The sequence below is a fragment of the Taeniopygia guttata genome, chromosome 1 (assembly GCF_048771995.1).
Source record: "Taeniopygia guttata chromosome 1, bTaeGut7.mat, whole genome shotgun sequence".
Lineage (NCBI taxonomy): Eukaryota > Metazoa > Chordata > Aves > Passeriformes > Estrildidae > Taeniopygia > Taeniopygia guttata.
In genome coordinates this window covers 75,847,493-75,872,580 of record NC_133024.1, presented here as the reverse complement: position 1 = coordinate 75,872,580, position 25,088 = coordinate 75,847,493, and the positions used below count along the sequence as shown (strand labels likewise).

At 46.3% G+C, this 25,088-nt stretch overlaps 1 protein-coding gene across 1 annotated transcript; it reads left to right on the top strand.

Annotated features, from left to right (window-relative positions):
• Positions 1–23,494: 23,494 nt before the first annotated feature.
• LOC100229474 (2-oxoglutarate receptor 1-like) lies at positions 23,495–24,670 on the top strand. Its single transcript, XM_072936662.1, is given in 3 exon segments — positions 23,495–24,157; positions 24,160–24,537; positions 24,540–24,670. Coding segments are annotated over 3 exon segments (687 nt in total). The 5' UTR covers positions 23,495–23,979.
• The last annotated feature ends 418 nt before the right edge of the window (positions 24,671–25,088 follow it).

Below are 25,088 nucleotides of genomic sequence, written 5' to 3'. Positions count from 1 at the left end.
CTGTTTAAAAATCCTTTTTAAAATTTCCCAGGGACGCGCTGTGCCCTGCAGCAACACGTCCCTGGGAAATGCTCCCAGCCAGCCTTCCCGCCCATGCCTCTGCTGGGCCTGCTGAGTGTGAAGTCTGACGGTGAAGGTCAGAATATCCTTTAAACTGCACAGCATCCACCAAACCTTTACCTCCTGCCAAATCACTTACTCGTGACTGCAGGGGGAACAAATGTGCACCCTTGGCCGTGGAGCTTTCGCTGTGCCACGGTACTTAATCACATGCGGAGCATCGGATGCAACAAGCTTTTCTTCCCACCGTCTGCTTTTTTGGTAGCTCTTTTGCAATTCTCTTCCCAGTCTTAGCACTCACTTCAGTCCTTGTCTCACTAACTCCACCTTTTTGCTTTCCTGTCTGGAACATTAGACTTAAGTTTTTAACAGATAAATTATTTGTGTCATACTTGCAACTCCAAGTTCAATGTCTAATTGTTTCTTTGAACAAAACCAAAAGCCTAGGTTGCACCAGGACAGTTTTCCACCACAAGGCCCCGGTGAAAAAAAATTTTGTACTTTCCATCTAGGCTTGGTAAATGAGGTTGACAATTAAAACATATGATAATATCTTTTTGGTAAACCCTCTTTTTACCTTGAAAATACTGCAGTATCAGCAGACCACTGAAAAGCATTTTCAACCATGACACATAAAGTTCTCACAGTGTAAGAAAGGTATGAAACCCTAATATTGGCAATGCCAGTTGCCACTGAAGAGCACGGTCAACTATTCAATAAGTGATTTTAAAGCAATGACTGAAAATACCCAGTTGTCAGAATTGAAAGGTCATCTACTCACTCCTTTAAAGACAGCAAATAACCAAAGAGTTAATTCCCTGTAATAATTTCTCAATTTTTGTAACATTTTGTTGATTTTCATTGACAATGCCAGTCTTGGTACCTGTTGAAAGGCAGCCCATTTCTGTTTAATCAGAAATGTTACTTGATCCTCGAACAAGGAAAATATTGGGGAAAATTGCGTCTTCTGACAAAAATATACACATATATTGTATATATATATATATATATATATTTATTTATTTATTTATTTTCTAAAAAATTATTTAGGCAAAGTCAGGGGGGAAACATACTGAAATTTGACTATAATATAGCCAAGAAGAAGCCTTTTAATATTTTGGTGCTTTTTTTTTTTTTTTTTTTTTTTAACATCATAGTGATTAACCTTCAAAAAAATTTTTTTTTTCAACACCATATATATTTTTCTTTTTGTAGCCCTAAGGCTGCAGTGCATATGTGCATGAGGCTCACTGTATAACTTATTTTTCCTTCAGCTGTCACACTCTCAGCAAGGTATGGAGCTGACTTTGGTAGATGACAGCAGGTAAGGCAAGGCTGACTGCAAATAAGAAAAAGTTATTGCATTCATATCACTGGGAGCACAAACAGTTGCAAAGAGAGAGGAAAAAGCCCTTTCCAGCAATTATTTTACTGTCTTATGTATTGCTGTGGGAGTTCTCATTTTGAGCTTCTAGCAATGAATTTTATTGTGGGAACTATTATTGTTAGTTTTGGGCATTTTTTAGAGAAAGCAGTTAACATGGCAAAAATGCTGGGTTTGTTTTTCTCCATGCCAAACCCACTTTTCTCAGTTTTTTTAATCTGACATTAGAATGAGGCTGGAGTGGGTAGCTACGGTCATAAGCATTGCAGACAAATTTCTGCCACCCCCTGAGTGGGTGGCCAGCGAACTGCAGTGCTCACTTGAGAAATGGGGAGACAGGGTTTAACTTCTGGTATGGTCACCAAGGTTTAAAACCTGAATCTCCTGCTTCTCACGAGCACACTGTACCCTCCATGTTATAAGAAACAGAGGATGAAGTGGGGGAAACACCCTGAAACCCTCTTGTTGATGGCACAAGACCTTGAGTAACTGAGCCCAGCAGATGAGGATAAGCTTCACTGACACTTGGTGTGAGCTCTGTTGAGTGGAAAATTACTGCAAGAGGGAGATGGCACAGCCCAGCTGTTTTCATTAGGCTTCACTGCTATGTCCTAAAAGAGAGACACAAAGCTCAGGAATATTGCCCTTCAGCATGTAAGGTAAATATGTGTATAGCTACTGTATGGCATCCATAGAGGCATTACAGTCCTGCATAAAGCTCCATTTCAAGAGATATAAAAAGGAAAACCTTGCATAATGTTTCATAATCACATATTTCATTCAAAATATGTCTATAAAGCCCAATTTTCCTGTCCTACCAAACTTCTGCCCACAGTAAGGACAAGCATGAGGCCAGCATAAGTCTCCCACGTCTTTTGTTTGCCTGACAGGCATGTGGCTGTGCAATGAGCTGATAATCAAAGGCTTTACATCAGAACAGCCATAATTTTTCTTATCCCTTCATAAAACATATAAGCCTTACAGAAATAATTCAAGTTTGAGTCTATGCTTCCAAAGGAGGTTTGTGGGTGTTTTGCTTTTTTAGGTTTTTATTTGGTTGTTTTTTTTTTTTAAGGATGAAAACATTACCACCTAGTGGCAAGGCTTCAGAACATTGCAAACCTAATGTGAAATCTTGGATCAAAAATAGGTATCCTTGAGTTTCTGTGCTTGATGGAAAAAGAAAAAGATGAAAAATAATTAGGAGTTCAAACAGGCAGCAGAAAACTGGGTGTAGATATGTCATAGGGGTAAATTTCTGAAATTCTCAAGTTGAATCCTGTGGCTCGACAGGTACAACTGGTTGTAAAATTTCATCCCACCTGAACTGGACAAACACAGCACATCCTGCAATTAACAAATAAATGTGAGATGAACCCTACAATTAGGAAGCTGACCACATGTTGTGCTTTTACACATGGACTATTCAGACCAGGAAATTTAGGCTACAGGTGATATAAAGAAGAGCTGGTGCTGATGAGAGGAGTTCCCAAACTGAAGAAGCAATCTCAGAAAGGAGGAGTGAGTCTGGAAAAACAGCAGCATGTATCTGGCCTGAAGGCATAACCCAGCAGCGGGGAAGATGGAGGACACCATGATAGCTTGCAGCCCATAATGCCTGAGACTGCTAATGGAGAGCAGCAGAACAACACGAGCCAGCCTGACTTTCTGCTTGGCCATCCTCGCTCAGCGTCTCGTCCCTGCTGAGATGGATGGTGACACTTTGTGACCACAGTGCTGGGGTCAGCCAGGGAGTGGGTGGCTCAGAAAGTAGAGTAAATCTTTGTTTCTTAAATAAACCCCAGTTAATCCAGGGTCCCTGCGGGTTGTTGATCACCATGCCTCACCCATAAGAGCACCCTATTTCTAAATGGTCCTTTACAGCTAACTACTATTCCCAATTACTATGTATGGTTGAATTATTGAGGTTTCCCTTTATATTATCTAAACCTTTTGTTTAATTAGACTTATACACTTGCCAACAATTTTACTTTTTTTTTTTTACACACTACCACAATTTTGCAGAATCTATGATTAAGGTGGATGTAACTCACTGAAAGTAGGTGTACATTGACTTCCTCTGGAAAAATTCAAGAGCAGCCAGGCTGCCATACAACCCTGACAAGGTTATTATTAGCACTGCTAATTTGATAAATCTATCATTTTTCAAAAATTTTTCTATAAACAAGCATTTAGTGCTTGACTGATATCTCTGTTGAAGTAGGATTCAGAAGGAAAGCAATCTGTGGCAGATGTGTATTTGTGAAATATCTCGTCTTCAGCATCTTTCTCAAATGATGTCCCACTTGTGCAATTCTTCCATTCTGCTTTTCTCTCGAAATTGTATATCCACAGAAGACATTAATGATAAAGAAAATTGGTGGCTTCTTTTGGAAACACCTTCTGGTCCTAGCAGTGAAACTCTTAGGATCCAGACACAAATGGGAGCCTTTATGTAATTATTATGTCAAAACAATAGATTTTTTTTTCTGTCAGGAAAATTGTCTTATGTGAAAAACCCTTTGAAAGGCCACTATTTGAGAGAGTAACTGACTTTTATAGAGACCACCAGCCAGATCTTTAGAGGAAATAGGAAATTACTGTCATTTCTTTACATTGTTGAAAAATGAAGTTTACTGTGATCTGTTCTCCCAATGGACTGGTCTCAAAGGGACTCTGAATATGTTATTAAAACATAAGTGTGATGTACTAACAGTATGGATTGTAAGAAATTGCCTGCAGCCTTTTGGAAACTCCAACTCTCAGTGTTTGGGGGACAGCTGTGATGAAGTGGTTGTGCAGCTGCTAGAGAGCTGCTGAGCAGCAAGGAAAGCAGGCTTTGCTTGCGTGGCTTGGGCTGGCAGCCTTCCACTGTCAGGCACTGTCACAGAATTTGTTCTTCACACATAAGATGGATGGCCAAGAAATTCTCCTTTAGCCCCTCAGTACCCAAATTTACTATTAAATTTCCACAGATTAATGTATCAAAATGGTGATTTTTTCACCACATTGGCATAATCTATCAGGCTTCCACAACACATTTCAAAGATTGAGCTAAAACAAACCAATGAAACAAAAAAACCACCTGTACCAAAACCACACCAGAAATACACCTTTCTTTAGGGACCAAGAACAAGGTGTAGGTAAAATATCTTGTTTAGGATGGAGAAGGTTCTGAGCATACTTTATTGCAGCCTTTGAATACTTACAGAGGGCTTATAGGAAAGCTGTAGGGAGGCTTTTTACAAGGGTATGCAGTGATAAGACAAGGGGCAATGGCTTTAAACCAAAGGAGGGTTGTTTAGATTAGATATACTGAATAAATTCTTTACTGTGGGTGTGGTGAGTCACTGGAACAGGCTGCCCAGAGAAGCTGTGGATGTCCCATCCCTCAAGTATTCAAGGCCAGGCTCTGAGCAACTTGGTCTGGTTAAAAGTGTCCCTGCCCACAGCAGGGGCAGGGGTGGAACTAGCTGATCTCTGAGAGCCCTTTGCAATCGAAGCCCATTCTATGACTCTATAAAAGTTATAATTTTCTATGTAGGCATTTTCTTATCTCAAAATAAAGTTTTCACTCAGTAGCAATTATGATCAGCAGTCACTCTTCCCTCACACCCTTACAGGCTTATCTCAGGATACAGCATTTCAGCAGAGAAACCAGGAGGCTGCCCAGGGAAGCTGTGGATGCCCCATCCCTGGAGACATTCAAGGACAGTTTGAATGGGGCTTTAAGTAACCCGATCTAGTTGAAGACGTCCTTACTTATCGCAGGCGGTCGGACTAGATGACCTTTAAAGGTCCCTCCCACTCCAAACTGCTCCGTGTATCTATATGTTAGGCAAGAGTGACATCTACTGTCCATCAGCACCAGCAACCCAGGATGCAGCACTGTCCCACTGGCCAAAATCCTCACTGACAGGGACATAAAGGACGCCGGTGGAATGAGTCTTAGCTCATTTCCGCCCTCAGATTTTCAGATTGCATTCTCAGTTGAAATGAATGAGAAACAGTATTTTAGTACGTATTATTCATTCACCCAGACTTCTGGTTGATGAACAAAAATGGAATTTGGAGCTGTAATTCCCAAGGTTAGGGCACAGATGACCAAAGCAGTATGACTAGCAACTCAAAACTGACTGATCAAGAAGACGTCAGCTCTCAGTAATTGGGAGTGTGTAACCAGACAAGCGGCAGTGAAGCTATGGGCACTGAAAGAGCTGACAAAGCCACTACCAGAGAGCCAAATCCTCTTTCATTTTGAAGGGGAATCCGCAGGGAATGAGAATCTGGGCTATGAAATCAAACTCAAATCAAATACAGTGAAGCATTTTGATACTGACAACAGATAAAACCTAATCTGTGAACAAATCCCAAAGCATCTCCATATGGGCATGTGTGTGCCCTTTGCCCTGTCCCATGCTGAAATACCACAGTGCAGACCTGAAAAAAAAAATCCAATTAAATCTGAAAATTTGCTTGTCAGAAATAACATTTAACAGTAGAAATATCTTTCAGACCCCAAGTCAAGTCAAATGAGTAACTTCAGGATACAATTTTCTATCTAAGTACAGGCTACTTTCTGCATGTGAATGCTCAGCGTAACCAAGCACACAGACATGCACACAGCCACACATATCCAGATCTTAGGTATTAAGAAAGAATATAAAGGACTGCATAATACTAAGAACTAATAAAATAGAAAAATTAAGCTTTTTCACCTGAATTTTTTGATTTTTCAACCTCATGAGAAATAGTGAGTGAACAGACCAGCCTGGTGGGTAAACAGAACTCTCTAGCTGTGGAAAGGATTGGATGCAACACAGGGCAGCTTTGTTATAAGGTCTGTCTTTCCTGAAGCAGTAGGACACTTAGATACTTCTCATTCTTGAAATGATGGCTTAGTCTTACCCTTGACTTTTACAGCTTGCAGACTTCATAGGATCAAAAGATCCTAGAATCAAGAAGGTTGGCAGGGGCATCAGGAGGCCTCCAGTGCAATTGCCTGCTCCAAACAGGGTTGGCATTAATTTTAGACCAGGTTTCTCAGGACTGTGCCCAGCTGGGATTTGTAAATCTCCAGGGATGGCACCTGCACAACCTCTGTGGGTGGACTGTTCTACCTCTTGGATGTCTTGAGGGAGAAAAGATTTATCTTACTGTGACCTCCAAATGCTTCCAAGAAAATTCGAGCAGATGGCATTTTTGGTTTTTGGTGACAAGAAGGCAGTGATACAGGCAATAAGGGAAGACACAGGCACTTTGAAACACCATTGGGCCTGTGGGCCAGCTGAGGATGCAAGGTGAAGACTACACAAACACCAAGAATATGCAGACACTGGCAGACTGGCTCAAGCACTGCTTGGGACTAAGAAATATTTCACAAGAGGTGATTATTATGCCTAGATCTGTACCTTCATCTACTCTTCCACTGAACATACTCAGTGTTGGATGAGGATGTCATATGCAAGACTTTTGTTCTTGTCTTCCAGTGAATGGACAAAAGGACAAAGGTGGTCCATGGAAACCTTAGTTTTTTGCCAGAGCTAATCTGAGCTAATCCCACAGCATGAGATATTAAAGAAAGAAAAATAAAGCACACCAAAGACTAACATTTCCTATCTTGTTGTACAAGGCCTCACAAATATTTTTGGCATTCTTCTATGATTTTGTTGTTTCACTCCAAGAAACATTTACAAAACATGTAGGAAGATAAATTGGGAACAAATTTACGTCTTCGGAATATAGACATCTGACTTGCAGAGCTGCCATGCACAAGGAAGGGTGCGGATCCATCCAGCATGCACCCATCTACCCTGTCCTGCAGTCACAGTGATACTCCCACGGGGGCAAAGATGCGCCCCCTGTACCAAGGTGTACCAAGAGAAAGAAATAGAGGTGTTGGCCACATCATTTTATCAGTCTGAGTTTCCCGCTGAGTGCAGGAAGGAAGTGTTCGGCGCAGGAAGGGGAATGAATAGCCGGAAGAACACATGGTGTAGGTGCCTCAGCAGGGAAAACTGCTAAGCTGCCAATGCTCACAGGACATCTCTAGCCTGGGAATTTGCTGCAGAATCAAAGGAAAAGGAAAGCTTTTGTCAAAGGAAAGACTGTGGGTGTGAAAGAAAATACATGCATGTGTTTTGTGCATGTTTTAAATCACCTTGATGACAGCTGGTGAATGCATTTCAATGATAGGCCCTTAAAATCTCTCAACTGCAAGTATAAAACCTCTCTGTTGGGAAAAGAGAGGAGCAACATAGCAGGAAGGATGCCTGTGGCTAATGAAGTCAGATGATATTTATTGAGGGAATCAAGGGCAATTAGTATCTGACCCCCACTGATGCCCATAACGCTTTTGAAAACCTCATATCGGTCAATGTGAAACCTGAAAATCTGACAGATAACATCTTTGAAGTCTTCAGTTATAAGAGACCCAAAATATAATGATGGAGTAATTTCAAAGTCGTTCTTTGCACAACATGAAAATTGTCCATAACTTTTTATAGGGAGATTGCACAATGGATCACAGGGGATTTGTGTAAAATACATGCTAAGGAACATCTAAATTTCAGCAAAGAATTGGAAATAAATTAAATTATTTAAGAAAACCTCTTTCCAAGGACAAAAAAGCAATCAGGTTGTGCTGGGAATGACAGCAGGAGGATCCCATTTATTTTTTGACAGAAGGAGGCAACCTCTAACAACTGAATCACCTTAAGGTATTTATATTTTGGCAGCAAGCTGCAGACTACATAGCCCAGCACAGTCACACCTGAAAAGCAGGAGAGACACTCTGACCTGGCCTATGCCATGGAGGCTTTCCTTGCCTAATCTGTGTGAAAGCAGATGCTTTGCTGCATAACTTCACTGTTCTGTATGATAAAAGTGGGCAGCACAATACATTTTTTATTCTGTTATTGCTGATGCAGCATCAGCCTGAGTTTTTTGTGATTCTTAGACCCTACTAATTGCAATTTTTCTTTCGGCTTTCTGCTTTCTTTCCTACTCTGGTTGATGGTTTCCTAGCCCAGTACATCTCTTTATATTCCCGTCTTTCCATCAGTAAGAGGTGGAGGGGAAGATTTTCTCAATTTTTACATTTTTCAAGGGAACAGGGATACAAGGATCTCTCCTCCCAACTCTTCCCCATGGCAGGGCAGAAAATGCCCAGTGTCATCACCTGGCGCTCCAGTCACAGTAAGGATTAATACCTTTGTGATCAGTGAATGAAGAGACAGAGAAGCAGGAAAGATTCACTGATTTCTGCAAGAGAATGTAATGTCTTGGAAGGGTGGAGTGTGCAGAACAGCCCACCCTTGACACCCTCAGCCGAACTCTGAGGTAGCTTGGGCAGAGCTGACTGGTACATACACAGTGGGCGTGCCTGGGGTGTCTGTGAGTCTGGTACTGCAGGCAGAGACATGGCTCCAGCCAGAGATGCAGAAGCCCAGCATGGAGGCTGGAGGACCTAAAATTCCACCTCACAAAGCCAGTGGAAGGACGAAGACTAGGCAGAGAAGCCCAGATGCTATGTCAGAATGCCTAAGAGACAAAACAATCAGGAAGAAGTGTGAAACGAGATTGGATAATTACATTTAAATATTTCCACAAACCCAGAACAGCAATTACTAAATGGGCTTCTCTCTCCCTATAGCAGAGATACATATGAAGAACTTGAAAGGTTGGAAATACAAACTAGAGAGTCATACTAAAGTCTAAATGTGATTTTAACTGTGGGCAGGATTTGCCATTAGAACAAACTATCAAAAGAATAAGAAGATTTTATCTCTCTCTTCAAATCAAAATTTTCCTTCTAGTAGTAACTAATAAAAAATCCCATGCTTAATACAAGTTATGGGAATTCAGAGCTAAAATCCTAAGGCCTTGAGTGTACATGGTGTTGGGGGTACAATCTTTTAGGCTGTGTTTTCTAGAGCCTTTAAAGCCTATGAATCTGTCTTGCAAAGTTGTCCAACAATATAATCTCATGTTTCTCTGTGACTGTACAAATGTTTATGCAAAAGACATTCAGTGCTGGTTCAAAAATTCCAAAGGTAAAGTACCATATTACTACAGGCAATTGTTTCAGTAGCTACCCTCCCTACAAAGAATTACTTGTTCTTCACTGCCACTCCGAACTGGCATATATTAAGCTACGCAGATGACAGGAATCTCTTCCAATGAATGGGATCATGGCCATCATCTGTTTCTGTTTACATACACCCTCAAATAAACTAATCAGAGAGAATCTCTAAAGCCTCAATGTCTTGCAATGCATGTCACAACATCTCCCAGTATACCATTTATTCCTGAAGCTCTTTTCCAGCTATTCACAACTTTTCAAAATCTTTCTCTAAACTACAAACGCCAAATCTGAGATTAAGAATTCAGGTAATGAAGCCACTCTAATATAATTTGAATTGTAATGCCAGAACAATATCCAGTCTTATTCCAAAATACCATACCAGATCAGAAAATTCTTAAGACAATGGATTGAAAAAAAAATTTAAAAACTCTCTATCTCTTATGCATTGCAAAGAACTTATAAATAAAATGCAAAAAATCCTTCATCCATGTGTATAGGGGTAAGCTGGGAGTCCTGGCGCTCCTGACTTCATATGCTTGATCTCTCCATGACTTCCCATATGCACTTTGGAGCACGTACAATTTCTGTGATACAGAGTACTGAAATTAGCACCATCTGGCATCCAGTCACAAGGTAAACAATGATTTCAACCCTTTCTGTAGACAACGGTGGTTCATATCAGCTATTACTCAGGAATTTAGAAATCCAAAAATAATGCTCACTCCCAAGGTGATGTTACATTATTTATACCAGAAAGAGTTAAGGAGAATTGATTGCTTATGACAAATAAGCTGCAAATGGCATGTGAAAATGGCAAATACTGAAAGCATCAGGTAAACAGGAAAGATATGCAACCATTTAAAAAGTTATACTTATTAAATAGTTTGAGCCTGATTCACCATTACATTATGCAGTACATAATTGCTCATATCTCCTGCTTCACATCTCTTATCATCATGAGAAAGTAAATAATACCTTCAAATGAGATCTGAGATGAAGTTCAGTGTTGGAAAACACTCAAGTTTTTTTTTCAGCCTCATCTAAACATTTCTGTCTCAAGATAATAACTTTCCTACCTGTTCACAGAAGTTTACAAATATTTAATCAAAATCAAATCTGGAATGCTTATGCTTTTGAAAGTGCTTTCTTTCCAAAAAAAAGAGAATCCTGGAACCACCTTAAAGATCACTGCTCTGAAACAAGGTGGAAGCCCATATGGACTAGTCAGCACAAGTCAAAACCTTTTGAAGAGAAGATCAAGCAAAACATGAAATACTGGCACTACAGGAGATCTCTGCAATCATAAAATCATAGGATTATAAGATTATTTGCATTGGAAGGAACTTTTAGAGATCATCTAGTTCCAAAACCCATATCATGAAGGCACCTCCCACTAGACCAGATCCCCATTCAACCTGTCTTTGACCACTTCCAGGGATGGGACATCCACAGCTTCTCTAGGCAACCTGTTCCAGTGATTCACCACTCTCACAGTAAAGGATTTCTTCCTTAGATTTAATCTAAACCCTCCCCCTTTTAGTTAAAAACCATTCTCCCTTGTGCTATCACTACTTTTCATAATAGGGTTACAGCAGGGTCATTGCAGCAAGAACTACACACTGGAAAACGGAGTCATCCCATAAAATCTTCAATGTCTACACTGTGGTTACACTGCAACTTCTAGGTGGGCCATGCTCCCTCTAATTCACTCTGCAGAGGCAGTGAAACACCTGTTGTAAGATACACAAGGATAAGCATTTCTTCCATCTCCAAAGGAAGAGGAGATTTGCGCCAGACCCTTCTTGAGAGCTGGTCATCACATTCAAGGAAGTTCTGGTCTTTCTCCTGCTTCATTGCCTAGTAATTTGGGGACTGTAAAATGCTCCAGATCACATTGCAGGCTAGGTATTTTTATTAACCATAATCAAAAGGAGCACATAATTTGACATAGGCTTCTTCATTCATATAATCATGGAATAGTTAAGATTGGAAAAGACCTCCAGGATCGCTGAGTCCAACCTTTGATTGAACACCACCATGTTGACTAACTTAACACTAAGTGCCATGTCCAGTTGTTTCCTGAACATCTCCAGGGATGGTGACTCTTGCACCTCCCTGGGCAGGCCACTCCAACATCCAACCCCTGAGCTGAACACAGCACTTGAGTGTGCCCTTGGCAGGGGTGAGTATAGAGGGACAATCACTGCTCTGCTCCTGCTGGCCACACTATTGCTGATACAGGCCAGAATGCCATTTTTCTTCTTGGCCCATGGTACATTCTAGATCATGGTCAGCTGGCTCTTGACCAGCACCCCTAGATCCTTTTCTGCCAGTCAGTTTCCCTGCCACTCTTCCCCAAACCTGGAGTGCTGTGTGGGATTGTTGTGACATAAGTGCAAGACCTGGAACTTGGCCTTATTGAACCTTCTAAATTTTACTTCAGCCCATCAATCTAGCCTCTCCAGATCTCTCTTCAAATTTCTCTTCAGATCTCTCTGACAAATTTCTCTCTGATCCCTCTGGCCTCTGGACAAGTCAGCAGAAAATGAATGAGTCATGTAACATGGTCAGGGTAGTTATCTGTCCATGCAATCCTTTTCTCTATCAAAAGCTGTCTCCAGCTGGGTTGCCCTCACAATCACATGGTCTTGAATATCTCTCCCAGCCACAAGACCCATTTGAGTCCTTGCTCTTCTCAGTGTCAGATCCATCCATGCCGAAGGGACAACAGGTCCCACCAGCCTCCCAGTTTGGAAAGCATGAGTACCTTTGCTGTCCTTAAGAGGAAAGGGTTTGGTCTCAGCTCTCAGCATCCACCAAGCTCTCTGCAGAGAAGTTCCTGCCAGTTCAAAACCCTGCTCTTTCCGTATCCTTCCCCCTATCTCCCACCTCTCCTGTGCGCTGGGAAATGGAGGATGGGTGCCTGACTCCAGACAGGCACTGAGCTGATGCTGTCTCTCACTGCCTGAGTGCTGCTGGCCTGCCTCCCTCACTGAGGGCTGGAAGCAGCCCTAGCAAACCACTCCAGCCAAACTGGACAGGTTACAGGCAGGCCCAGTCGATTCTGAGAGTGAGACAGGGTAGGTCTCTAAGTCCCAGGCAGGTGTTGGAGGCCAGATGGGAGGACAGGTGATTCCAGAACAGCCCTGCTACTGGGGACATGGCTGCTAGTCTGCAGGTAGGTGGGAGGGGCCAGAGCTGCTCTCACTTAGCCCATGCTGTTGTCACCTGGCAGAAACCTGGGAACAGAGTCAGAATGTTCCCACAGCTTGCCTGATAATCCAGTGGGGGTTTTCCCAGCCAGACTCACTGCACAACCCTGTGGAATTTAAAAGCAAACTCTGCCAGTTGGAGTAAGGTATTTAAGAAACCAGCTGTGAAGAGAAGACGACACTAAGGGTTATAAGTAAAATATATATTTAGATTTAGAGGTAGGAACTTGGAGGCAGGACAAAGTGGAGAGAGATGAGTAAAGGGTTAAAAGACGATGGAAGTATGGAACAAATTAAACTTATTTGAGATCTACCCAACACTTGAGTCAAATCCACACGCTCTTTCTGCATGAAAATATCTCCTGAATTATAAAAGGTAAGGGAAGGAGGGCTCACATCTTGATCCCTAAGTATATCATTTGTGACTTTTAAATCTAAGTCAGTTGAAGAGTTGAACACTGCGAGCCAGAGTCTATTTAATTTATTCAGCAACACATCTGTGTGAAATATAGTCCAATTACAGGCACTAGGTTACTTTGCCATGGCTGCAGCCATTTGGCTTTTATTTCCAGCAGGCTGTAATTAAATTATCGCAGTGCAGAAGCAGACAAGTTTCCCTTATACGTGACTGCAATTAAAGACATGCAATCACAACATTTTTTAAAGTGACTCCAATCAATTGGTTATAGTAAAGAATACCATGTAATAAAACAGTGACTCCACCATTAAGACTAAAAGAGGATTTCTATTTCAATAATCTAGTTCCCTTCTAGCACGAGTTCTGCTTTTGGATAATTTATTTAAAGTTCATTATGTCTCTCCAGCATATATCATTTGCCCTCAGCCTGGGCTGCAGAAGTGCCATTATGGCCAATTACTTAGTGTGATAAAATCTGCCACAGTACAAACTGTTCCTTAATTAGATTTAAGTTTTGTCTAAATTCTATTTGTAATTCAGACAGCAAAATAACAAGGCCAAGAGCAAAGATTCACTTTCTTCTTCCTTTTGGTCCCTGTTGTAACCCGTTGTAACCTTAGGGCAGTTCAGAACTGAAACCCCACACCCACGTGCTTTCCTGGCAATGCTTGTGTCCATTTGGTGTTTCCATGACCAGCGCAGAGCTTGGGGTGTGGTCTGGCCTCTGAGGGAGTTCCTTGACCTGCATCCAGCCATAACATAGAGCATATGGAGAGCCAAGGCTCCAAAAGTCCCAGAGGGCAAGTGGCCGCCAGTAGGAACCGCAGGGTTGAGTGCCACTGATGTGCTTTTTGGTGACCACAGGCATTTCCCTGCTGGCCTCTACGGTTTGCTATAAGAGCACACTGGTTGGTGGTGAGCAAGCTGCTGACAGAATGAAAGTCTCACAAAACCACAAAGAAAGTGGTGTGGGGAGCAGCTCCCAGCCATGCCCTTCAGCTGGCTCCCTAGCTGTGCACTGTGAACAGCGGGATGGGCATATCCCTGGTGCTCCCAGTCTGAGAGAGCACAGCACAGCACAGCACAGCACAGCTTAGCTGCTGCTGTCAGCCTCATTAACCATTAGCCACAGCAGAGGCTTCAGTTTTGTTCGGGAATGATGGCATTGCTGCACAACTGTGAAGTAGGGCAACTGGATTTATCCAAACTACTCCTGCACCATCCCCATCCCAGGGGTTTAAAACTGTTTTGCTCCTTTAAAACCATTGCCAGTGTTTGGCATACATATTTTCAAGCTCCAGCTTCAGTTTTCGAAGTATTTTTAATATGTTTGAACCAAATGTTTTATACAAATTTTAATCCAAATCCTGCAACATTTTTCTGTGTGGTCTCACAAGTGAGGGTAGAAGCTACAGCAAGAAAATTCAGAACGAAACAAGAAACAGAAGCAGTGGTTCAGTAGGATCCATTTTAACAGATCCAGGCCACAGTAATTCAAGGACAGACATCATCCTATAAGAAGTTGCATTCCTCTGGAAAAAATTATGCAAGATGTATTAATTTTCTTCCAGCAGAACATTTGCTCCATTTTAAAAGAGGGCACTTCTTCACCAAAAATGTATTTACTGAATGCCATGTTAATAGTTATTTTCTGTGTGCATCAGTGACCATCTATTTTCTGCTGTAGAGACTGTATACCAGGCTGTCTTCACATTCCTCGAATCCTGTTCATGTCCTATATTGTATCTTGCAATTGGCTGCTTTACAAAATTGGATGAATTTATTTTGATGTTTCCGAAAATTTCTGTCTAAGACTAATGTCAAAGCAAAACACCATTTAAACATTTTACAGGGATGGAAATTTACATAGCAGCTAATGACAAGCCTAAAAATAACTTATTTCTTGGCAACATCAATCTTGTTAATCAACTAAAATAATGAAATATTCCTCTATCAGTGGTTTCCAAGAAGCAAGAAGAAAAATGTAAAAATATTAACCAACCCCAGTAGCAAAAAGAATGTGAAACCATTTCAACATCCACCTTATTTTGTTTTGTTGTTTTTGGTTTTTTACTTAACCAACAAGGCTGCAAATACCTCGTATGGAACAGTTATGTTCTGGAAATTATTCTCTATACTTTTGGTCAGTAGCACAATACTGTTGTCTTTATGAAAGACAACCAGGAGCCTGGTTCAGATAAGGCAGCACGGCGGCCTGGTCTCGTCCAAGCCACTCGGGCTAATCAACACACGCAGATACCAATATGGCAGACGGTTGAAAAGCGTTTATTATCCTATTTCGTGGGTTTATATAGGTTTAGGAGTCTTTGCTACGTCAGAGGGGGGTTTGGGGTCTCGGAGGATAGTGGGTAGTGGAATTTTACCAGGACAGGTGTGGCTACATTCTTTTCTGACTCCTGGGGTTAGCAGATAAGCAGGGGAGAGAGAGGGGGGAAGGGGTCTGTCTTTCCGTGACATCCCGGTAATCTTCCGCTCCGCCTGTCCCTATCTTACCACATCTCCCCCCTCCTTATCATATACAAAATGAGGTAGTTGTAGATAGAGGCATTGGAGTGAGGTACAGACTTGTAACTTGTTAAGGAAAGGGTGGTTTAGTAGATCAGGGTAGATTTTTTAAGGCAGGTGCTGAAGGCTTTAGCTACTGACTGTGTTTGCAGTTTTTTGGTTTATAGCATTTGTTGGTGGCCTACGAACAGAATGTTTGCCCTTTCCAGACGGGCTTGAACAAACGAGACTAGTTTGTTCAGCAGGCATGGTCCTATGGTAATAGCCAAAAGCAGTATTGCCAGTGGACCTACCAGGGCAGAAATTAAAGTGGTGAGCCAAGGTGATTGATTGAACCAGGATTCAAACCAGCTCTGCTGGGTCTCCCTGTCTCTCTTTCTCTGAGCTAGTCTGTCTCGGAGTTCTGCCATGGAGTCTTTAACGACTCCTGTATGATCTGCATAAAAGCAGCATTCCTCCTTCAAAGCTGCACACAGTCCTCCCTGCTGCATAAACAAAAGGTCAAGTCCCCGCCTATTTTGTAAAACTACTTCTGAAAGTGAAGAGACTGACTTCTCCAGATAGGAGATGGATTTCTCGATCCTCTGCAGGTCCTCGTCGATGGTCATTTGCAGCTGGGAGAGTCCGTGTTGCTGGGTTGCGATGGCTGAGACGCCCGTGGCGGTGCCAGCTGCTCCCAAGCCGAGCAGCATCGCGATAGTTATACCTGTGATGATTTCCCTTTTGTGGAGTCTGTTAGGTTCTTCGAGAAGATGGTATATTTCTTCGTCTGAGTGGTACAAGACCCTGGGGACAATCAGAACTTGGACACAGAAATCAGTAGAATCATTGAATTTGTCAAGGAACACACAAGGACTCACTCCGGACCTTTGGCAAACCCACATCCCAGACGCAGATGGGATCACCCACTTGCTAGTTTTTCTGTTAGGTTTGACAACTTTAGTGCAGAAGTTGCCTTTCTGCTTCGCTAAGGTTGCACTCCCAAAACATCTGCCCTGTCCTGTGATTTGACTCAGGGTGATTCCTCTGCGGGGAGTGTCCCACCTGCACTGGTGAGGGGCGCTGGCCGAGGAGTAACTGAAGGGGGTGTCCAAAGCAATGCCTTCATAAAAAGGGGGTTTGATATCATAGCAAAGCCAACAGGGGTTGGTTAGGTTCGGTTTGGTTTCGTTTAGGGTTAAAAAGGTAGCTTCTAGCATACGAAAGATTGGGTTTGGGTCTGACTCAGCCATGCGGCCTATCTGGGGGGTATCTGCAAGGCCGGTCGGGGTGTCAGTGGCTTTTGGGGTCAGGGTTTTGAGGTGGGTTGTGTTTTTCCCTCCCAGCACATTCCTGATAATTTTGTTGGGTCCCACTGGTCGAGGCGTTGGCGGCTGGAGCCTGATAATTCTCACATTCACCCACCTCCTCGGTCCTTTGAGGACCACTGTCCATGTTCTACCCGTGGCCCAGCTAGGGTGATCTGGCTGTAGGACAGTCATGTTATAACTTACGCATGCCCGTTGTCTAGGCTGTGCAGTGTGGTCTCCGCAGCCAAAGGGTGCCCAGGTGAACTGTAAGAATCTGTCGGGCTCCTGTGGTTGCCACCCGTCTGCCCATGGTCTGGCATCTGTAACAATGGTTTCGCAACCCCAATACCCACAATGTCCCCATCCCGGGTAGTCACAGTACCTTTTCCCTGGGTTGGACGCTGGGCACCAATAGGATATGTACATGAGTACGATACGTGGGTTTATGGGCTGTGTTTTCGGTTGCCCTGGAAACAGATCGGCTATATGGAATACGAAGGATGGAGCGTTTGCGGTGGTGACCTCTTTGAACACCTTGTCGCTTGAGAGATGTTGCATGACCCATCTGAACGGCTGGTGAGGGTAGTGGCCTGGGTCGGCTTGCCCCCCGGCCACAAACCCCATCAGCAGGATTGCACAGAGACACTGTGCGAGTCTGGGTCTCACCGCCGTGGGACGCTCAGGCTCTGTCTGGTGGCTTGGTGGTCCGTTGTCTCCCTCTGGAGCAGGTGTGTGTGTGTCGCGGGGACGGTCCACGAGCGTGTCCTGCGAACGAAAACTCACAGTTTTCCATTAGTTTCATTCTTAAGGTCAGGTTTGATCGACCTGAGTGGACACCACCTGATCTTGCCCTCCTTTTTAACTGCCGCGTACCCCCGTCCCGTAAGCACCAGTCTCCAGCCCCGTTCCCACTCGCCTAGCTCGTTTTTGACCATGACCTGTGGGCCCTCCTCTAGTGTCTGGGTGGCCCAGTGTTTTCGAATGGGACTGTTTGCTTCATCTCCCCTAGGGAATTGGTTCACTGCTAGCAGCGCGGTTGCTAGCATGCGTGTCTGGTCTCCTGAGGGGATGGAATTGGCAAAGCCCTCTGCCTTTGCCAACACTTCTAACTTGGCTTTTAGGGTCTGATTTGCTCGCTCGACAATGGCCTGTCCGGTGCTGTTATATGGGATTCCCTGTGCTAAGGTGATACCCCACACTGAGGCGAATTCTCGCACTGATTTAGAGATAAAATTGGAAGCATTGTCAGTTTTAATTTGCTTGGGGATACCAAGCCATGCCATAACTGTCAGCCAGTGCTGGATCGTGGCCTTCGAGTTGGGTTTGAGGTGCTGTGTCGCTATGATCACTCCGCTGTAGGTGTCCACTGTCACTGCAAGCCATGCTCGGGGCTTCAGCAGTTCGCAGAGGGTGAAGTCTGACTGCCAGATTTCTGATGCCTTGAGGCCTCTCGGGTTGACTCCACCGGTCCATAGGGGTGACTTCTGGCAGTGAGGGCAGGTGGCCACTACGTGCCTCGCGTCTGCTGTCGAGATCCCGCATCTTTTTGCCAGTGCTTTGGCCCCTATGTGGAGTGACTCGTGCAGCTGACGAGCTTCCTGCAGTGTCCACACTCCCTTCGCTGCGGCATCTGCTTTGTCGTTGCCAGTCTGGAAGAAGCCCTTGACTGGGTTATGGCTGTTGACGTGGATGACGGACACGGTGCCCTGGCGTGAGGAGAGTGCCTCTTCAAGCATGGAGGCCGTCGTGGATGTTGACACACCTGGTCTTGACATGGCTAGGCAGAGCTTTGCCACGAATATAGAGTCTGTCACGATGTTGAGGTGTTCGTTCTGGAAAAGTCCGCATGCCAAGACCACTGCTGCTGCTTCCAGCTGTTGCACTGACAGCGTGGGGTCACACGTTTTGACACAATGCCATGTTTCTCCTGCCTGCCACACTGCTGCTGTGGTAGAAGTCATGGAGGAGGCGTCTGTAAAGACCGTTGGTCCTGGTTGCGGTCGGTCCATGACCTTCGGTGGCACATCTATGTCGACGATGGTCAGTAGCTGGGTCCAGGGTGGTTTGGTGGCGTAGGAGATTTCTCCTCCGAAGCCGGTGAGAGCGAGGGCCAGGTGTTCCGATATTGCAGTTGACTCCGTGGTCGGTCGCTTGCGAAAGGGGAGGTGGATCCTTGCCGGCTCGGTTCCCAGGTGTCTCAGGGCGAGTCTCCTGCCTTTCGTGATGAGGTTAGCAATGCACTCAACTCCTGGGGAGAATGCGTGAGTCGGTCTTCCGAGGACCACCCACTGGATCGGCTGGGATTTCTCGGAAGGCCCTTGGGCAAGTGCTCCCACTCCTCCCTTCTGCGTGAAGTGGACGTATAAGTCCAGTGGTACGCCCGGGTTCCACCTGGCAAGCAGGCTGGTGGACATCTGACGTTCGATGAAGTCGAGGGATTTCGTTGCTTGCGGCGTCAGCTCCTTGGGGTCCCACGGGTGCTTTCCTTTCAGGAGGTCATACAGGGGGTCCATGACCTCTGGCGGAACTAGGATGATGTTGCGGAGCCACTGCAGAGATCCTACGAGTCGCTGCATGTCGTGGAGGGTCTTGATGTCTCGGCGGACCTTTATCCTGGGTGGGGTCACGTAGGAGTTTGTGATCCCCACTCCCAGGAAGGTCACGCACGGTCCTCTCTTGATCTTCGTGTTCGCGATCTCGAAGCCGTTGGCCTGGAGGGTTTCCGTGATCGTGGACACTAGGTGATCCACTTGGCCTGCCGATGGTGCGGCGACGAGGATGTCGTCCATGTACTGAATGATGGTCGCAGCAGGGTGGGAGTGTCGGACTGGCATCAGTGCCCTGTCCACGGTGATCTGGCATATGGTCGGGCTGTCCACAAGGCCTTGAGGTAGCACCTTCCATTGGAAGCGGAGGTTAGGTCGCTCGCCGTTCGGGAACACGATGGAGAAGGCGAACCGTTCTTTGTCCTCGGCATGCAGGGGTATTGAAAAGAAGCAGTCTTTGATGTCCAGCACTGCGCACGGCTGCCCTTCGGGGATGGCTGAGTTCGCGGGCAGTAGTGTCTGAACTGGACCCATGGGCTGAATTGTCTTGTTCACTTCCCTCAGGTCGTGGACGAGGCGGTAGCCTTCTCCTGATCTCTTGGGGATTACAAACACAGGGGTGTTCCATGGGCTGGTGGAGGGTTCGATGTGGCCCTTTTGTAGCTCGCGGTCGACCAGTTCCAGCAAGGCTGTCATTCGAGGCTTTGACAGGGGCCACTGCTCAACCCATACGGGGTCTGGTGATTTCCAGGTCAGTTTGATTGGCAGCAGTGGGTGCACAGCAGTGGCCCTCATCATAAATTTGTAATCCTGACTCCTAGCATAGCGAGAACGTCCCTTCCTATCAGGGGTGGGGAGTTTTGCAAGATATAGGGGTGGATTGCTACTGTTTGTTCTGGTCCTTTCTTTGTATGGAGCGTTATAGCTACCAATTGGGTGCTTTTCCAGGCCCGGGACAGCCCCCCCACCCCGTTCACTGGGGATACTTCCTTGTACGGCCAGTGTCGGGGCCACAGGGCTTGGGGTAGGATTGTGCAGTCTGCTCCTGTGTCTGCCCAAAACTGAAGTCCTATTACATGAGGGTCCTGACTGTCATAAAGGCGGCATGTCCCCCAGATTTTCGGGGGTTCCCTCCCTATTTTTAGGGCCAGGGCCACCCAGGGGTTGTCCTGTTCTGAGGCGCTCCCTGCTGACCCTGTGGCACAGGCGCTGCTTGCGGTGGCGGTGGGTACGAAGGCGCCGCAGGCTGTGCCGTGATACTCGCTGGCAGGGGTATGAAGTTGGTTGCTTCCTGTGGGAGAATGGGGTACGAGGGCTCCCCGCCCCATTGGGGGTTGGCATGGATGGGCCGCCTCATATTCGCAGCGGGAGGGGGCTGGGTGCAGCCCGCTGGCCCTCTCCCCTTTCCGTTTCCCTGGAGCCGGGACCTGCATTCCCTAGCCAGATGTCCCTTCCTCCCGCAGCCCCAGCAGGATCCCCGCGGGCGCGTTTGGGGCGGAGGCGCTGCGGCGGGCTGCCGTGCCGGCTGTGGGCAGCTCACCGCGATGTGACCCGCCTCCCCGCACTTGAAACACGCCATGGCATTGGTCAGGGTGTGGACAGCTGCCTGAATGGGCGTCAGGTGTTCCTCCCTCACTACATGTCTGATCATGTCCGCCAGGCTAGCCCCGGCTGGCAGGGAACGTAAGATATCCTTAGTAACAGAATTGCACTGCTGGCGCAGGCAGTCGGCCACCACGGGGCCCCTTGCCTCTGCCGGCAGGGTAGAGGAATCTATCGCTGCCTGCAGGCGATCCACAAACTGTGTGAAGCTTTCGCTCTCTGCCTGCCTCACGGTGGACCATGGTGCTGGCTTAGCCACGACTCGGGAGGCGGCACGAATTGCCTCTCTAGCAGCCCGAGTGGTCGCTCTGACCTCCTCAGCCTGCATCTGTGCGGCTTGCTGCTGTGGTGTGATCATATCATCATGCTTTCCTATCAGTCTGGATAAGCTGGATCTGTGTAGGGGCTGCCGCGCGCCGGACGCCTGGGCTAGCTGCTTTCTGCAATTATCCTCCCACTCCTGCCTAAAGACGATCATTCCCGCTCCGTCTAATAACATACGCCCTATCCGTTCGATATCAAAGGGAAGCAAGTCATCATTGCTAAAAAGACCATCGATCAACGTAGTAACTATAGCCGAGTTGATCCCCTTTTCCGCAATGGCTTTGACAATTGACTGTATATCTTTTGGGTTTATCGGGGTATAGACCCTTTGTTGGTTCCCTTCCGGACCGGTAAGCCGGACTGGGAAGGCTTGTATGGCGGCCGCCGGGGACCATTCAGCACAAGCTATCTTTATTTTCCCCCAGTCAGTAAAGTGAGCTGATTCGTATTGTATTTGTTTTTCGGCGCGGCTTAGAGCTTTACCCGGCTTTGTTTCAAGCCGTGCCGGTTCCGTTTCGTCTGAATCGGAGCCATCGCTAGCTTCCGTCAGCTCCCCTGAGCTGCTGGGGCTGTTGCTGGACTCTGAGCCGGAAGACGAGTGCCAGCGTACTTCCGGGGCTCCCTGCCGTTTTGTTCGGCCCCGGGCTCGCTCCCCCCCTCGGGGGAGGGGCCGTTCCCGCCCCCCTGGCTCGCCGCGCCTACCGCGGGGGGTGGTTTTTGCCTTATATGGTGGCGGCTCCCGGCGCAGCTGCCGATCGGTTCTGTGTCCCGCGCCGCCCTCCGCCCCTTTCTCCCGCGCGCGCGCATTCCCGAGATCGCGCTCCCCCCCTCGGGTGTTCGCGCCGGGACCGCCCGAGCCCCGCCCCTCCCCCTCGCTCCCGGCGCCATGTTCAAAGGCATAGGGGGGCGGCGTGGCCACGCCGTCTTCCCAAACCGCCGTTTCGGCAGCTCGGGCTTCTTTTAGCAGCCCTTGCCAGAAGCGCTCTGCGTGCTCTTGCGTCTCCGGTATCGGATCGCGGGCGGGCGGCGGCGGCGGCTCGGAGGAATTTGCGGTCTCTCGGGGGGTTTGCGCGGGGGGGGGGGTTTTGGGGATTTTCGGCGGCGGGGGTGTCGCGGGGGGTTCCTGCGGGGGGGGGTGGGCTCTGATCTGGGGGAGGGGGTGTCGCGCTGAGCCCCCCTGGGTCCCCGCTGCCGGGCAGATCGCTCTCAGGGGCAGTCTGCGTCCCCGCCCCCACCCCGAGTTTAGGAGTAACTAATAAACACGTGCGCGCCGCGCTCCATGTCTCCTGCTCCTCTATCGCTTTGCGTAGGGCTTTTTCTACTCTGCCCCATGCTTTAAGATTTCTGCCGCTGCCGGAGGATTTTGTGTCCTCGGCTAGCGCGGCAGTGCATTTGTCCCATATTTCCGGATGTAATACATCCACGGGACGCTCTATTGCCCCTAGCTCAAGCAATCTCGCCATGGCAAGATGAAAATCCTTGAGCTTACACCCAATACCCCACTGTGAATAAATAGCACTCACGATCCTTGCCATTGCGTCCATGACGCCCGTGGATCCTAGGGGGACGTCTCCCCTTACGCCTGGGTACGGTCCCGCCGTCCTGGCCGCTGCTTCTGTCCAGGTGAAACCCGTCCACCGGGCAAATTTTTCTTCTTTTGTCCCGGGTTTCCGGCACCAGTATGTTGTCTTTATGAAAGACAACCAGGAGCCTGGTTCAGATAAGGCAGCACGGCGGCCTGGTCTCGTCCAAGCCACTCGGGCTAATCAACACACGCAGATACCAATATGGCAGACGGTTGAAAAGCGTTTATTATCCTATTTCGTGGGTTTATATAGGTTTAGGAGTCTTTGCTACGTCAGAGGGGGGTTTGGGGTCTCGGAGGATAGTGGGTAGTGGAATTTTACCAGGACAGGTGTGGCTACATTCTTTTCTGACTCCTGGGGTTAGCAGATAAGCAGGGGAGAGAGAGGGGGGAAGGGGTCTGTCTTTCCGTGACATCCCGGTAATCTTCCGCTCCGCCTGTCCCTATCTTACCACAAATACAACTAGCCTGTCCTTCTCCATTTGACCCCTGATGAGAGCAGAAAGTGAACATTGCATACCAGGGGACACACATGGGACACACTGTGGGCCTGGGAATCCCTTATATTACAGCTTCATTGTGCCTGTGTAGGCCTTTTCCTGAAATATGCATTTTGAAATAAATTTTGATCTATACAAATATGATAAAAATATTCTAGATCAAAATCAATTCTTATCAACACAGCAAGGTCTTTTCTTATTCATAAAAGTCACTTTAATAGGAGCACTGATGAGCAGCTGAAAGGAAATCTGATTTTAATGAAATGTGAGGAGTCTTATATTAGTTTAGGGAACACTAAACATTTCTTTCATCCTTAACAGCTAAGGAGAAAAAATGAACAGAACAAATGACAACTTAGCCAACTCCACCAGCCAGCAAGATGCTGAAGATGATTTTCCCAAATGCACTGTGTAGAAGTTGGTCTGAAGACTTAGTTCCTCCACATTATGTATAACATGATCTTCCTGGTGGGCTTCCCAGTAAATTTCATTGTCATTTGTGTTTACAGCTTCAAGGTGAGACTTTGAAAGAGCAGCACCATAATCAGGCTGAACCTGGCACTCACAGACCTGCTCTAACCTACTGGCCTTCCCTTCCTGATGCACTACTGTGCTACTGTGAACACTCAATTTTTGGTGAATTCATGTGCAAGTTCATCTGCTTCAGCTTCCACTTCAAATTGTTCAGCAGCATCCTCTTCCTTACCTGCTTCAGTGCCTTCTGCTACATGGTGATGGTTGACACAATGAAGTTCTTCCACATCCAGAGGAAGGAGTGGACATCAGTGGCTTGCACAACCATTTGGCTGATGTCCCTGGAAGCTGTCAGCCCTGCCAATTTCTTGATCTCTTCAAAAGGGACACAAAACATAAGGTCCTCATGCCTCAACCTTACCAGCTCTGAAAACCTGAGCACAATCAGGTGTCTGCTGACCAGCCTGACCTTTTTTTTGCCTTTGTTGTTGGTGACTCTGTGCTACATACTCATCATTTGCACCTTGGCCACTGGCCCCACACACAGGCTTGCTACAAACAAAAGGTGCTGTTGGTGGTCTTCTATGTGTGCTTTCTCCCTTTCCATGTGTTTGGGTGGCTCTGTTGCCCAAGATCAGAAGAAAAACGTTCCAAACAATATTAGAACTGATAACATAAACAGCAATCTTTTAATGAAAGCTTTCATTAAAAGGCTGCTCTTCATGTTATCAATGCTAATATTGTTTGGAAAGTTTTTCTTCCTATCTTAGGCAATGGCTCAGGTTAACTACAGTTGTGTCCAGTCTGCTGTCACATGGAGAATAAATCCACTCTGCCTACTGGCTCCACTCAACACATGTGGCAACCTATCAGTTTATGTTGTGGTGGGAGACAACTTCCAGCAAGCCATGCTCTCTCCTTCAAGGTGTAAGTGGAGCAAATACATCCAGGAGCAAGTAATCCAGGAACAAAAACTACATGACCAAGTCAGAAATCACATTAAAGTTGTGAAGGAATCCCTTGAAGTAAATTCCAGCAAGCCCCAGGATGGCTTTGGTGCTCTAAGCTCCTGCAAAGACAGT